Consider the following 16,662-nt stretch of genomic DNA (forward strand, 5'->3'; position numbering starts at 1 on the left):
CTCAATAGAGTAGGACCTGACTGGTATTTGAATGGGAAACCACTAGGGACTTCCAGGATCCCAGGTTAGATAAGAAAAATTAAAAACATCTCAATAAGAAGCAGTGATAAACCATTTTCTTACTGCCACCAAGATAATTATGTCAGTAAGCCACCCAGAGTCATTGGAACTGCAAGATAGGTGGCAAATAAATTCGATAAATAAATAAGAGTCACCAAGATTTTGACCTGAGAAAGCTGATACTCAAAGTATATTTGATATTGCAAAGAAAATTACTGACCTTGCTACTCCTGTATCTCCTGAAAACACTGAAGGCCATCTATAAATCAGATCTGTTCCTTTGGTTTAAATCTTTTGCTAGACACAAAAGAAGTTATAGCATTGCAAATTAGGCATTTATTTGCCTTGCTACCAGGTCTGTGTTTTTGCTCTGCATGTAAAGTGGTTGCTACTAGTGTGGAAGTAACTGATGATAGATGTGACAACTAGTGTGGAACTAACTGATGATTATTATTATGATCTGTATTATTATAGAGATGATGTTCTCTTTTAGGAATGGAATACTCAGGAGATGTGGTGGAGACTGGGAAAGCTGTCACCAACATCAAAGAGGTAAGGAAGATTCTTTGGAGTAAGCCTTACAAGATCATTTTGTTATGCAAATTTAGTACATTGCTGGCCTAGGAAAAAAGAATATGGAAATTCCTTTAGTAGTTGCTCACTAGACTACAGCATTTATAATCTGTGAACTAGGACAGCAAGAGAATGAGAAGAGAATATGCATAAATACAGATGTCTTCTTTAAAAAATACACAAATTGTAAAACAGACATACTCAGTATTTTCACTCTGAAAGTAATTAGGAAGAATATTGTTCATATATTCTAAATGGATTTGAACTAATTTATTCATAATAGTACAGATTTTCAGTGCTCTTTATTGTGTTAATTTTTCAGCAACAATAGTTTCCCAAATGTCACCGATCTAAAGAAAGATGAAAGTTAATCTTCCAGTGAATTTTGTAGCAAACCTACCTGTAGCAATGAACTTTAGAAACCAAAATATTATTATATTGCATCAATGTATATGTCTTAAGAAAAATGAACAAGAAACCAACATTATTTATTGTATTTTTGGACAACGTTTCTGACTTCCTAATAGGTTTTGAGCAAAAATAGTTTTCTGAATTTGTTGCCAACTGCACAATAGTAGCAATATATACCATTTTGCTTACACTTTCATTAACTAATTCTAGAAAGGTAATAATATAATGCAGTTTTAGTCAAATACAGTGTCACTTGTGGATTATCTTCATGTTCAGTTCTTTGATGATGAGCTGAAATAAATTTAAAAAGAATTCTTTACCACAGAGAGTTACAGTAAAGCTCATCAAGCTCTAATCTCACACTTTCAATGTTTTGAAATATTCAAGAGATTCTGTCATTAGAATTTTATGTAACATTATTGAGATTTCCTTCAGTTGAAATTAAGTAAAATTCCTTATTCTTCAGATATTCCACACTATAGCTGTAATAAAAGCTTACAAATCTTGGTTAACTTTATCCATTTGGAGCCAAGTGGGAAATTGTGACTAATCTTTCTACAAAATGTTTTCAAAAAATAACAAGATTTTTAACAATCAACCTTGCCCAGAGCTTTTTCAGCATGGTGGTTTCCCTGCCTGAAAGATACCAAGATCTGTATCTAACAGATTAGACTGATTGCATAGCATTCAGAACTGTTTCACTATTCCTGTTTATAGCTTGATTCATTCTAATGTACAATTTTGTACAATTGTACAATAATGTACAATTTTGTAAACATTCATACATTAACTTAATGAAATGCTGATTAAAATGTTGATATTTTAAATATCTTCTACTTGTTTAGATATGTTTTTAGCCCATGGCAAAAGGGGGGAACGTGACAACTTTTCTCCTCCTTGTGGTTTTCTCCTGTTGGTTAAAGTGGCAGCATATTTATGTCACTTGATGGTGATGACTTTTGACAGGGGGACTGTGTCATTGGTGTGACCAATGGAAAAGCTCTGGCAGAAGAATGCATTGCAGATTCAAAGGTATGAAAAAATAATCCCCCCAATACTTTTTTAATTCTTTGCAAAAGCACCCGCCAAAATAAATATGTAAGAGGATAAATAAGATTACATGAATATTCATCACTCATAATTTACTCAATAAATTTTGTTTATATATTGGCAATATTAAGTTTACCTCATTTTACCTAACTTTAAAAGAGGAAAGAACAATGGGAAGAGTAAATATATGGAGTAACAAAAGAAACCCAATTTATAAATATTCTTCTTGTCAAGACTTCAAGTGATGGGAAGCTTATCCAATAGGGGAAAGAGATAAATTTTTGTGATCATAGAAAAATTAGAAGAAAATGAGTATTCTTCCTTCTTGTAAAATCAATCTGTAAGATCACACAAAGGTAATTTCCTCAGTCCAGTTGATTAAAGTGGCAGCATATTTATGTTACTTGATTGTGGACCTTTGGAAAAATTACTTTGCAATCTGTGCTACTTGTCATACTGTTAGTTAATTGGGATTGTCACTGTTGTTCTGAAGTTCTTTATTGCAGAAGATAAGTTCAGAGAATAAGTCTGGAGGGATTGTGATGCCTATGTTCAGAAATTCATTTTATTTCCTTTTTTGAAAGTTGCTTTGGAAAATCCCCCAAGGAATACCTTATGAAGAAGCTGCAGCACTGCCTACTTCTTATGGGACAGCCATCTTGGCCTTGAAACACAGAGCACAAACACAGCCAGGGTGAGTGGAAGCCCAACAATAGTACCACAAAGTCTTATTTGGTTAACAAAGTTCTGGGTTGTGTTGCAATTCTGTAATAATTGATGGCTATCTTGAGGCTTTCCCTGCCTGGAAGATACTAAGACCTGTGTCTAACAGATTATTAGACAAATTGCATAGCATTCAGAATCGTTCCACTATTTTAATTATGATTTGTTCTAATGTACAAGTTTGTAAATGTTGTAGACAGTACTTTTTTTCTAAAAAAAAAAGGTGCCGGAACTCTCATCTTGGCAGGCGCAGGAGGCGGGTGCGATGGCGCTGCTGTGGTCATGGGCACGAGGGGTGTTAGCAGTGGGCTGCTCCCTGGGGCTGGAGCCAACGCAGCTGGTGCTGTGGGAGCAGCGGGGCCCACTCTACACGGCGGGGCTGAGCGGGGTGGGCGGCGGAGGCAGCGCGGGCCAGGTGCTGCAAGATGGCCATGTAGGCGCACAGGGTGAGGCGATGGTGGCGTAGGTCCAGCACCGGGTAGGCCACCAGCCTGCCTGACATGGGTGAGCACAAGGAAGGAGTGCACATAGACTCCGCAGAACCCACCTCCCACTCCTTGTCCTTTCTTACTTACCTAGTTGAGATGGTGTAGTTGGGCAGCAGGGAGGGGTGCAAAGTTCCTGCCAACTCGCTTTCACTGCAGACAACTTGCCAGTGCAATGTTTGCCAGCCGGGTGTTTTGGCGTGCTCAGCAGCAATTCCTATTGGCTTTTGAAAGCCAATAGGCTTTCAAAAGCCAATAGGCTTTCAAAAGCCAATAGAGGGAGTAGCACACCTTGTGCAAAAGCTTTTTTGTGTATGTGTGCAAAAATTGGTGCCAGAATGCCGTTCTGAGTGTTCTATGAGGAAAAAAAGCCCTGGTTCTTAGACTTATGACATGAATTTACAGCACATAAAGCTTCTAGTTTGTATCTATGTGGCACCACAAAGATTTCACAAGGGTGAAGTGCCAAACAGATTTCAGTGATGTGGGGCAGGGAGTTCATAGCAAGATATTAAACTCCTAGTTATATAGAAAATTAAAGGCCATGTTCAAATATACATTTTTATATATATATATATATATATATATATATATATATATATATATATATATATATATATATATATATATATATATATATATTCAAATACACACTAAAGAATATGCATCAATATTCTTTAGTGTACATAATTAATTTTCTTATCTTATAATATCAACCTGTCAAACTGGCATTCAATTTTGCTAACAGTAGTTGGAAAGGAACAAGTAAAAAGATGCTCTTCGTATGCATTGCAAAATTTATTGGGGGGATTGTCTTTCTTAAGTGGCACTTCCAAGACAATTGTTTCTTCATCAGTTTGGGCACACTGTTTCTTCTTTTATTCTTTTTAGCTGAAGTTCATGTCAGTTTGTCTTGTACTGTTACTGGGTCTTTTTGCCTTTCTATCCTTTTTAGTTAAACAATTTACTTATGCTATCAAAATGTGGAGAAATGTTCTTTATTGGTTGAAATCCTTTGTTACTGAAGTAGAGCAAGAGAACAGATATATTCCAAACTGATAATAACTCTCATACTTGATGCTTAATAAAAACATTTATTCCATTGTTAGTAACTCAAGATAGAAAGAACGACAACAAAAAAGTCAAAACAAAACATAGCATTCTTTTCATTTAAGAATCTCTTTTACAGACATGGTAAAACTTTATGATTGTTACTGCTCTCTGTTATACAACGTATTTGAACTGGAAAATGAAAAGGATGGATCACACGAATAAGGACAATTTAATTCAATTCCTCATAATACTAGAATCCAAAACATACCATGTCAGATGTGGATACAGTATTGAACTATTTTTTTTCTCATATAAGGAACTTTCCCTCTTTTTTCTTTTTTAAAAAACATGGAGTAGATTTCAAACACCAGACGTTTTGGGATGATCATGATCACTACTCGACCATTCAAGGAGAGAAAAAAAGGCAAGGCATCCTGCACCGGGAGCTGAAAGTTACAGAGACTGTTCAAGCAGGTTGCTAGGCAACCTGTTCATGCTCAGCCCTTCTTACCCTCCCACTTTTGAATTAGCCCACACGGAACATGTTTCCTTCAATTTCAGCCATCTGAAGGCCCATTGCTGCGATGTATTCTGGTCCTTGGCAATATGGCTGCCTCCTTGGTGTGCTGCTGAGGAGAATTTGGCTCTCCGGAACAGTTTCCTTCAGCTTTTTGTATGTGTGTGTGTGTAAAAAAAGGTGCCAGAACGCCATTCTGAGCGTTCTATGAGAAAAAAAGCCCTGGTTGTAGATGAGTTTTTGCTTTATTTTTAATATGCTGGATATATTTGATTTGCATCGGATTTGAAGTAAGGTGTGTTTTTTCCTAACAAAATGGACTGCTAAAAATTAGGAATCTGTAGGAGCAGTTATCCAAAAAGTTGGCTGTTTCCTTAGTTGTATCACCTCTGTCTGAAGATGTTAGAAGATACATGTTGTACCCTTATAATCCTACATTCTCTGTTTATCCCTTCAGCCAGTAAGATAATAATGGAATAAGGAAATACAGAATTAGGACAGGCAGTAACTACTACTAGGTCAGTCTTGCCCAACTTTACGTCCTTGAGATAAATTAGAGATCCTTCTGACTTGCTCTCCAGTTTTCATTGCTCTTTTTTTTCCCCTGAAAGAGCTTACAGATATTTGAAGCCAAATCCCTAGAGCTTCTTGCCTCAACATGAACTGCCACAAATGGTTTCTAGAGGATATGCCCTCATAAGCAGCTATGTTTTCTCCTAAGTCTGGACTAAAGGCAGCCCAGCTTTAGTTGCTCTGATCTGGAAATTTATTTTCTCTGTTATCCTGACTCAAGATCTCCTATTTGGATAACCCAGGGCACATGGAGGAGGAGTCTTGAGGTTTTGTGATCTGGGGTGGAGATATGCTCATCCACAATGGCCTCTTTGCATCTGGTTCCTAGACTTGGTGAAGGTTTGGCTAAAAAACAACAATAACCTTCTAGAGCTATTTTTTAAAATTGATTGATTGGCAGAGAGGGTGCAAAGGCTTGAAAATGACTATCTCTATTTTAATGGAAGTAATTCAAATGACCAACCTGGTTCTGTTTTCAATAGTTGTAATTCTCAGGGAAGCACTGACTCCTTGGTTTCTTATGATAATTAACAGGTATGTTGATCTCAACAGAGAATTCTTTATGGCCACCTAGTGGCTAATAGCAATAGCACTTAGACTTATATACCACTTCATAATGCTTTACTGCCTTCTCTGAGCAGTTTAGAGAGTCAGCCTATTGCCCCCAACAATCTGGGTCTTCATTTTACCAACCTCAGAAGGATGGAAGGCTGAGTCAACCTTGAGCTGATGAGAATCAAAACTGCTGTCAAGTCAGAAAAATTAGCATGCAATACTACATTCTAACCACTGTGCCACCACGACTTACAGCTTAAATGGTCAAATGTCAATCCATATTAATTGATAAACTATTATAACTCTTGTATCTGTAAACTTTAACCTAGCAAAATAGTGCATCATGGGGAAGAATTTTGTCAACCAAGTATCTCAAATGGGCTAACTTATAGAATGAATCCAAAGTCTGTAACCCATGATGCCTGTGGAACTGAAATTTGGCAAATTTTACAATACATTTTATGACATAAAATTATCATAAAGCATTTTATGACATAATACAAAATGTCACAAAACATTTCCTGCAGTTCTGACGTTTGACTGTGCTATGGATACAGATACCTCTCTGAATATCTCCATGAATTTTTAAAGAACTTTTCAAATATATTAGAAACTCTACATTGTTGAAGGCATTGAAGAATTTAGTAAGGAAATATCTCTGAAACAATGATCCAAAGGGTCAAGGGTTGTCTACCAAAGAATAAAAATGCTACAACCGGAAAGACAAAAGCAAACAGTGCACCAAATAACCAGGAGCAATATGCTTATCAGTTAGCAAAGGCTTTTCACACAATGAAGGATATTGGATAGGGCTGGAATTCTAACTAAGGAGCTATCAACTATGTCCCTTAAAATGTATGCTAGTTCAAACTATATGAAGAACAGAACAGCATAGATCTATTCCAGGTGTGTGCTAAGGTTGTGCTGTGGCAGAGTCCATGTTTACGGCAGCATGACTGCTTTTCAGCTATGGAAGGACTGGAAGGGAGCATAGCAAAGCAGTTCTGCGTATGTGATCTCAGCCTGATTTGATGGGCCTAGTTTTCTTCATAGTGAGCCTAATAATGCAGATGGACACTGGGGTGGAGTGAAGTGAGGAAGTGTGTCCGACAGATTTTTAATGTTTTAGATCAGGGATCTCCAAACTTGGCAACTTTAAGCCTTGTGGACTTGAACTCCCAGAATTCCTCAGCCAGCCATGATGGCCTGGGAATTTTTGGGAGTTGAAGTCAGGTCTCAAAGTTGCCAGGTTTGGAGATCTCTGTTTTAGATCATCAGCATTTAATACATCTCTCCAGTCTCAAACCATGCTTCTGTTTTTTTGTAGAGAAACTGTTTTAGTGACTGCAGCCGCTGGTGCTACAGGGCTTGCAGCTGTGGATGTTGCAGCTAATGTTCTTAAAGCAAAGGTATGCCCTCTTTCACCAGTATTAATATATATCTAAGCAATCTTCCAAATCAGACAAGAAGGCTGAAAAATCTTGAAAACTCCTTTACCACTTCTGGTTGTCAAATAATTATTTCTGCTGTAAAATCAGGTAACAACTATTACCTACAGGATAATAGATAACCTACAAGATTCTACTCATAAAATTACCTTTCTTTATCAGACTGCAGTGTTCAGAATTGCCATTCCTACAAGGTTTCCTTACCAGTTTCAAGAGGGGCCTTTCACAACAGAGAGCCTTGCTAGATGAAAAGAAAAAAAGTTTTCAATTATTCCTCTCATAAGCAACTTGGGAGTCATGGCTTTGTCCTAAAGGTTGCTCTAAAACTGCAGAGTGAAGGAAAAATAATGGGCAGCTCTCTTCCCAATAAGCCTCCTTTGGAGAATATAGCATTAATTTTACTTATGAAGAAAAAAAGGTAAGAAACCAGAAAATTCAACCAGACCCATCATCTTAGATTCCATCCAAATGTAGAGCAGTTCCCTCTAACCTACTGGGTGCTACGTGTGTTGAACATCAACTCTCACAGTTCTATGACCAATGGTGTTTAGAAATTATAATGGATACGTTGGACAGTTCAAAGCTGGGGAAAGCTCTGTTGGCTTCAACCACGAATGGAGAGGGCTTCTATAATGCAACCATTTCAGTTGGAAGAATGTACAGTTGTCTTTTGGGATTGCAGGTGATAGCAGCAGCAGGAAGTGACAGTAAATGCCGACTGGCTATCCAGAAAGGAGCTGCTGAGAGTGTGAATTACAACGAGACTAGTCTGAAAGAAGAGGTGAAGAAGCTGACAGCAAACAAGGGAGTTGATGTGGTTATCGACACCGTCGGTGGAGACATCTTCAAGCAGGCATTGCATAGGTGGGCTAAACCATGATCTATTTCTTCTGGACAGCGAAATATGACAACTTTTTGGTTTCACAAAAGAAGGCGAATATGTGTCCCAGGATAGCATTGCAGGATCTGATCCTGAGGATGGGCTCTACCACGAGTCCAAAAGCTCAGAAGACAAAACCTCTGGTCCCAGTGACTGACCCAGATTGGATCCTGCAACTTTTTGGTTTCTTAAGGCAAGGGCTATAGTGAGCAGAGTGAAGGTGTAGAGGGTTTTGTGCTTTTTTCTGAATTTGGTGTGGATTTTACAGCTCTTTTAGAACTGCATCAAGGCTGTTTGATATAAATATAGCTCATAATTATTTGATATAAGGCTATTCTGACTTCATTGGATTAACTGTTTGCCACTTGATAGTAGTTCAAATTAGGGCCATTCCCTGCTAGTGAATAATCATGATCTGCTTGGAAATAAACTTGAATTCCCAAAATCTGAGTCTTCAGTGAGTGGTTTCCAGTGCATGTGAGAAGTGGTAGAAAAATATCTTTTTAAAGTACCTCAGAAGAAATTAGAGGGGAAGAATTGATTATAACTTCTCTTAGTAATAGAAAAGTTCCCTGCATATTTAATCACTTTTATCTTCTGTAAACATATCTGATTTTTATGAGGAGGGACACATTGTATTTATTACATTTATGGTTTAATTCTTTTTAAAATTTTGTATTTTGTGTTTTTTAACTTTTTATTGTTGTGAGCCACCCTGAGTCCTTAGGGAGAAGGGCGGCATATAAATTTAATAAATTCAATTCAATTCAATTCAATTTTCTTGATCATGCAGGATATCTGAAAATGTCTGATAAACTTAGAATATCTCCAATTTCTTGGCCACAATGTTCTATTCTTAGAAATCTTTTCCCTTATTGTATCCAAAATATTAATTATGGTAGACCTTATTCAGACCTATTGCTGAATTCCAATTCCTTGCAGTCCCTGTCAGCATGGCCAATAGCTGGGGATTTGGGAGTTGTAGTTTAGCAACATCTATAAAGCCAGTAGTTCTCCATTCCTGTATTACAGTTGGTCCTCAATTTACAATCATTCATTTAACAGCAGTTCAAAGTTACAATGGTGTTGAAAAAAGTGACTCACGACCCATCTTCAAAGTTATGACCATCATACCACCCCAATGGTAATGTGATTGCAATTAAGATGTTTGGCAACCAGCTCATATTTATGATAATTTCAGCGACTTGCTTTCATGTGATCGTAATTTTAACCTTCCCAGCCGACTTCTAATAAGCAAAGTTAATGAGAGAAGCAAGATCCACTTAACAACCATGTGATTCACCTAATGATCACATGATTTGGCCAGAGACCATGATTAAAAAAAGCATCACAAAATCGAATCCAGTCATGCGATGACTTGCTTAACAACTGCATCACTTAGCAACTTAATTTCTGATCCCAATTGTGGTCATAAGTTGGGGACTACTTGTAAACTGCTGTAAACCCTTTGTTTCTGAAACCATTTAGCACAGCTCCTAGCAACTGTACATCTGCTCTTTCTCTTTAGAAATAGCTCTTTTGCTTTAATTGACCTGATTTCCACCCATTCAGGAATACATTTTGACCCACTTAAAATGTTATGGAGCTGCTATATTAACTATTTGAGATCCAAGCACTAATCTCTGAGTCTCTCTCTGCTTCATCTTTGCAGTCTGGCTTTTGAAGGCAGAATTGTGGTGGTTGGTTTTGCTGGAGGAACGATACCTTCCATTCCAGCCAACATACTGCTTCTGAAAAACATCTCCGCTCTGGGAATATTTTGGGGCCGGTACCGGGATGAAGAGTTCCCAGTCTTCTCCTCAACCATTTCTTCAGCTCTTTCTTATTATCAAGAGGGTCAAATCCAGCCTCACATAGGAAAAGTGTTCAAACTAGAGGAGGTAAGGAGATGAAGCTTGACTTTAACAGTTTTGAAACTTTTGCAGAACTTCTTGGATTGTCCAATGGAAAGAAATATTTATTTTATTCATTTTATTTTATTAGATTTATATACCGCCCTTTCCCGAAGGACTCAGGGCGGTTTACAGGGCCTTTTGAAATCACACCAATACAAAATACAAAAGTTAAAAGACAATTAAAAATATTAAATTATCCCTGAAAATAGAACCCCAGTTAAAATTCTCAGCCTGGGCCAGAGAGCTCAAAGAGCCAAGTCTCTAATGAAGTTTGGTGAATATATATGTCTGTATGTCCTACTGCTATTTTCCAGGATAATATTGTTGATCCTTTATTTTTTGAGAAAAGTGTAGCTCAGATTTATCACGGCTGCTTTCTGTATAGGACTGGAGTATAATAAATTGGCTTTCTGAATAAAAAAACTCATCCATAAATTTCAATGGTGCAGGTTACTGATTTTATCAGTATAAAAAAAAGGTAAAGGTTCCCCCGCACATGCGTGCTAGTCGTTTCCGACTCTAGGGGCCGGTGCTCATCTCCGTTTCAAAGCCGAAGAGCCAGCGCTTGTCCGAGGACGTCTCCGTGGTCATGTGGCCGGCATGACTAGACGCCAAAGGCGCACGGAACGCTGTTACCTTCCCACCGTAGTGGTCCCTATTTTTCTACTTGCATTTTTACGTGCTTTCGAACTGCTAGGTGGGCAGACGCTGGGACGAGTAACAGGCGCTCACTCTGCTACGCGGCACTCGGGATTCGACCCACCAAACTGCCGACCTTCTGATCGACAAGCTCAGCGTCCTAACCCACTGAGCCACCGCGTCCCTTTATCAGTATAGTGGGTGGCAAAGGCAACCATTACCACATTGCTTGTTTAAGATAAAGCTTTGGTATGGAATAAGTAGGTTTTTCCCATAGGAGATGTAGAGCAGATGGGCTGATTTTAGCCACTGGCAAAGACATGAAATGCAAGTATTTCCAGTGTTGCATTTCCATTTTAGATTCAGGAAGGGAAGGCATGAGTATAAATTCTTGCTCATCCATGAAATTTGGGGGGGTTAACCTCTTATCTCTCAATTCTCAACTCTACTTCTATTAAGATGAAGTTGGTGCCTAGGATGTATGTTATACCATATTTTTGGGGAAGAACAGGTCAAACTTTAAATAATATTGAAACGAGGTTTCTCTTTAAGAGGAATATGTCCAAAGCTTTGCCATGCTAGCATGTAGTTGAAAATAATGGTGGAACCTTTCAGTTCATCCAATCTATTTATCACTAATTGTTTCTAATTAAGAGTCCAATTGCTTTTCATATCTCATTAAATACATGCAAATTAACTCCCACAATTAACTTGGGAAAAGCTTTAATGTTGGCCATTGTCTTTAATTATGGAAATCATTTTCTGTACATAGTATCCTTAATTAGATTTTATCTAGATTCTTATATTCAGTTTCAGGGGGAACTGGGAATTATTTCTGACCTTGCATAATTATGGCTTTCTGTAAAATTTTCCAATCCACCAAATCAAGTTTCTGCTTTTACCTAGTTTTATGCCACTGGGGATAAAACAAAACAATCTATGCCTGCAACTTTCAAGGAATATAATTGGTGCCATAAAATGTACCCACAGGATCATTTTTCACAGTTCAGCATCCTGTGAGTCTGTTTGTGTGTTTATTGCGCAGTGAATATATGAGTGACACTAAATAGATTTACACCTCCAACTTTGTAACACGTTTACTGACCCTTTCTTTGAATTGCTATTCAGGTAAATGAAGCCTTTGCACATGTGACTCAACGTAAATCTACAGGAAAGATTGTCATCTCAATTAATTAAGCCTCTTTTTCTTGGGAAAATATATCTTCAGTACTACTTCCTGCTGAAGACAGAAGCTGTTGTTATTGAGTTCAAATCACTCAGGCCTTTTTGGATAACAGAAGAAACTTTCTAGTCAAACACACTCATTGATTTTCTATCACTTCTGTAGCAGGTCTAGGACATTTAGGTGCTTCCCCTTGGCCATGCCTGCTTTGCTGCCCACCACTCAATTGGCTGGTGGCTATTTGTCCTGTGCAGCAAAACGCCTGGGTCAAACCCTGCCTTGGGGAGTGGGCAGGGACAAAGGGCTGAGGATGGAGGGCCAGGGGCCATTGGCAGTGGACAGTCGCTGGCCATGAAAGCTAGCTGTGGTTCAGCGGTGGCGGTTCATTGGGAGCGAAGAGGGTGTGGCCAAGGGTTGATGCCTAAATGTCCCATTTTTTTCTGTAGCTTCTATCAGAATCCAAAGTTGGTATTGGTCAATCTTTGCCTGTTCTTATTCCAGCTTTTCTGCTGTCAAAGATTCTAGGTACTGTGTAGATACCTCAGTATACTTTGGCCTGGGGCAATGTTCTCTCTTGAACCTTCCAAGCTGTGACACAGGAGCTAATTGTAGTATTTGTGCTTTGAAGATTGTGTGCATGATACTAAAATAAAATTTAGGAATAACGGAGTGGAACTGGTTTTATTGTTCTGTACAGTATCTGGGGGATTTCTTTTGAAATTGAAGAGAGATAGCAGACTGGAGGGGAAGAGGAATATTGGGAAAACTTGTATCTTGAGGAACGTCAAAATTCTAAGCACATTCCTAAAGATTTAATGCAAGTTGACAGTGAAACTCCTGCAGATATGGATGATGTGTGGCAATCTTGTGAGTTCAGTATCTAAGAGCTTAAGTAGTCTAAGTGTACTTAAAGAATTGGAGGGGGGTGGTGGACAGCTTGACTTTTTTAATACTTTGCCATCAAGTTGTGTATACAGTAAGTGCAGGAAGAAGGGGTGTTTGGTTTATACATTTCTTTCTTCCCCCATGTCTAATAATTTTTAATAACACTGGTTTTGTACGATTAATGATATTAACAGTAAATTACATCGTCTGTCTATTTTTGCTCACAGACAGTCCAAAACCCAAACTACCAGCTCCTTTTCAGATATAGCTCTTCCATTTTTGAGTTGGTAACTAGTCTTTGGTTGTTGACTCCTCCTCCTGACTGTGGGGAGGTCATAGACAAGGTCTGTTGTAAGTTCTCTATATTGCCCTTCACTCCGATTCAGCAATTTAATCCTGAAATATGAATGGGTCAGATAAGAAATCAGAAACCCCATAACTGAGGGCTAAATTAGACACAACCCCCAATTCTCTGTGTTACTTTCTTCCCTTTTTTTAAAATCTAAAGAGTCTCAGCAGTTGCCTATGTTAATAAAAAAATTGCACTGGGTTAGCAAAACCTGGCTAAATATGGTAGTTTGTTACACCATGATAGGAATAATGTAATTTTAAGAAATAGGATGGCTCGGTTATGCATTTTCTTAAATGGGCCTGCATCATCTTTCTTTTAAAAGTGGCATTTACAAATTAGCTTTCTGTCTTCTATTCTTTCCATTGTCTGGATTTTTGACAAGCGGATGGGGTTCATGCAATGTGGTAAATTATAATGTACTTCAAAATAGAGGTTGATATAATTTCCTGCTGACCCAAAGATTGGCAAATGCAGTTAAGATCAACCAAAGGGAAAGGCCCACAGGGCGGAAGCAAATTACATTATTTCAGAATGCCTTCTCAGAGATTACGGTACTTTTTATTTTAAATTGTATTTAAATTACATTTTCATCCATTTTAGAGGGTAAAAAAACTATATGATCTGAAGAAAGATCAGAACATTCATCATTTCTCTGAGGAGGAGATGTGTGTGTGTGTGTGTGTTGGGGGGGGGTGTTCTCCCTAAATCTTTGTTACAACAAGTCCTAAAAAATTAATGGACAAGTTCATATCTATTTAACAGAAAATAATTGGATATCTTTAAGTGGGCAAATAGAGCAGCTATGAGAAAAGAGGAACCCAACTATGCTTCTTCGGGATCTGGTGTGCACACTAAATCACCTTTTACACAATAACACCTCTCTTTATTTCCTGAATTTTAGAATTACACAAATGTTTAATTAGAATATCGTGGGATGGAACAAAATCCCTTCACTGATTTTATCTGCTAAATCCTGATAAACAATGTTATCATTTATGGTTTATTTATCAATTCTGGTTCATGCAACAAAATAGCTGGGTTTTGTTGTAAAATACTGAATCAGAAACCATCCAATCCTGCTTTAGCCTAGTCTAGCATGCTGTTTGAACACAGTTTATTTTTATGTCTAGCTGTGCTCTTTCGACAGCCATGGGTAAATCTCTTAGAAAGTCATACACTCTAAATACTTCTGTCCCCCATCCAATTACATGAATTCTGATGGTTCCTGTCAATCCACAATTTCCAAAGTATGATATTAATATTTTTCAAAAAGCTGTGTTTGACATTTGATTAATAATTAAATGTGGTCACATTCATTGTTTTTGCTTATCTGACACGTTTAAATTACTCTCCCCTAATTCTTCGTCATGCCTCTCAGGCTTAGACACACTGTTTTGGAAGCAAGTTAGGTATACTTAGCCCAAGTTAAGAAAACTTAAGAGCGTTCAGAAATTTTTTCAGATTTTTAATACAGTGATATAGTAGCTAAGAGTTGTGATTTAAGAATATATCAGTCCAAAATGAAGTTACAGTATGTATCAATATACTTTTTTCTAGTAAACTATACAATATAGCAATAGCACTTAGACTTATATACCATTTCACAGTGCTTTACGGCCCTCTCTAAGGGATTTACAGAGTCAGCATATTGCTCCCAACAATCTGGATCCTCATTTTACCGACCTCAGAAGGATGGAAGGCTGAGTCAATCTTGGTTGTAAAATTTTGTGATAATGTATATGGGGGTATGGGGGTAGTGAGGATAGTGATGATGATTTATATATTATCTCTGCTTTAGAATATCCCAGTGTGGTAAATGGGGCTAAGTCATCAATGTATTTTTATGTTTAATTGTGGATTTGATCATGTTTCTCCCCATCCCTAGTTAACCACTTTATAATAAGTACCACTTTATAATACCTTTATAAGACCATACTTGGAATATTGCATCCAGTTTTGGTCGCCGTGATGTAAAAAAGATGTTGAGATTCTAGAAAGAGTGCAGAGAAGAACAACAGATGATTAGGGGGAGGAGGCTAAAACATATGAAGAATAGTTGCAGAAATTGAGTATGTCTAGTTTAATGAAAAAAAAATGGGTATGTCTAGTTTAATGAAGAGAAGGGCGAGGGGTGACATGACAGCAGTGTTCCAATATCTAAGGGGCTGCTACAGATAAGAAGGGTCAAATTCTCCAAAGCACCTGAAGGCAGGACAAGAAACAATAGATGGAAATTAATCAAGGAGAACTAAGGAGAAATTTCCTGACAGTTAGAACAAGTAATCAGTGGAACAAATTGCCTCCAGAAGTCGTGAATGCTCACCAGAGATTTTAAAGAAGAGATTGGACAACCATTTGTCTGAAACGGTATAGAGCAGACATGTCAAACACAAGGCCCGGGAGCCGGAGCCGGCCCACGAAGTGGTTTCATGTGGCCCGCGAAGCCATCCTGGAAACAGTGAGGGAACGGCCCCCACTGCCTTGGCCCTGGCCCAGAGACCCTCCTTCTGCCAGAGACCCTCAGATCTGTCCCACTCCTGCCCAGGCCCCCATAGGCACTCTTGATGTGAACGATGTAGAGCTGGCCATGCCCACCCAGTAGGCCATATGCACTCTAGCCACGCCCACCCAGTAGGCCACGCCCACCCTGGCCATACCCACCCGGCCCCTTGAGGGCAACCGCAATACTGATGCGGCCTTCAATGAAATTGAGTTTGACACCCCTGGTATAGAGTTTCCTGCCTGAGGAGGGGTTGGACTAGAACAGGGGTCCCAACCCCCAGTCCATGGACTGGTACCGGGCCACGGTATGCCAGCAACCAGTCTACGCAAATAAGCAAAGCCCCACCCGTGAGATGCAGGCAGCATACAGAACCATGCACCCTACGGTCCCCAGAAAAACCTCTTTCCAAGGAACCAGTCTCTGGTGGCCAAAACGTTGGGGACCTCTGGACTAGAAGACCTCCAAGATTCCTTCCAACTCTGTTCTTCTGTTATTTATTAACCTCTAGATGATATTGACTCTTGTTAGTTATAAATATTTAAATCAATCTGCACTCTTATTTCCAACTTCTAAAAAATATTTCAATTTATTAACTCTACATCAAACTCCATTAAATTGAACACTATTGATAATATTCTCCAGCTTTGATCCTTCTGCTCCAAGGAACATGCAAGCATTTTGACATAGTCTATAAAGAAGATCCCAGGTGGACAAACAAGACATACAGGGAGTGCAGAATTATTAAGCAAGTTGTATTTTTGAGGATTAATTTTATTATTGAACAACAACCATGTTCTCAATGAACCCAAAAAACTCATTAATATCAAAGCTGAATATTTTTGGAAGTAGTTTTTAG

The 16,662-nt window shown here is 38.4% G+C and overlaps 1 protein-coding gene across 1 annotated transcript in view; it reads left to right on the forward strand.

The window, feature by feature from the left end:
- The window catches only part of LOC310638024 (quinone oxidoreductase-like protein 2), a 29,293-nt gene extending 16,572 nt beyond the window's left edge, over positions 1–12,721 (forward strand). The window contains exons 4-10 of the mRNA XM_083358711.1: positions 554–612; positions 2,011–2,076; positions 2,679–2,788; positions 7,328–7,409; positions 8,131–8,312; positions 10,001–10,229; positions 12,012–12,721. Of these exons, the coding sequence (XP_083214837.1) occupies positions 554–612; positions 2,011–2,076; positions 2,679–2,788; positions 7,328–7,409; positions 8,131–8,312; positions 10,001–10,229; positions 12,012–12,080 (797 nt within the window). The 3' untranslated portion in view covers positions 12,081–12,721. The remainder of the gene's footprint in view (positions 1–553; positions 613–2,010; positions 2,077–2,678; positions 2,789–7,327; positions 7,410–8,130; positions 8,313–10,000; positions 10,230–12,011) is intronic.
- The last annotated feature ends 3,941 nt before the right edge of the window (positions 12,722–16,662 follow it).

The sequence above is a fragment of the Vipera ursinii genome, assembly GCF_947247035.1.
Source record: "Vipera ursinii genome assembly, chromosome: 3".
Taxonomy (NCBI): domain Eukaryota; kingdom Metazoa; phylum Chordata; class Lepidosauria; order Squamata; family Viperidae; genus Vipera; species Vipera ursinii.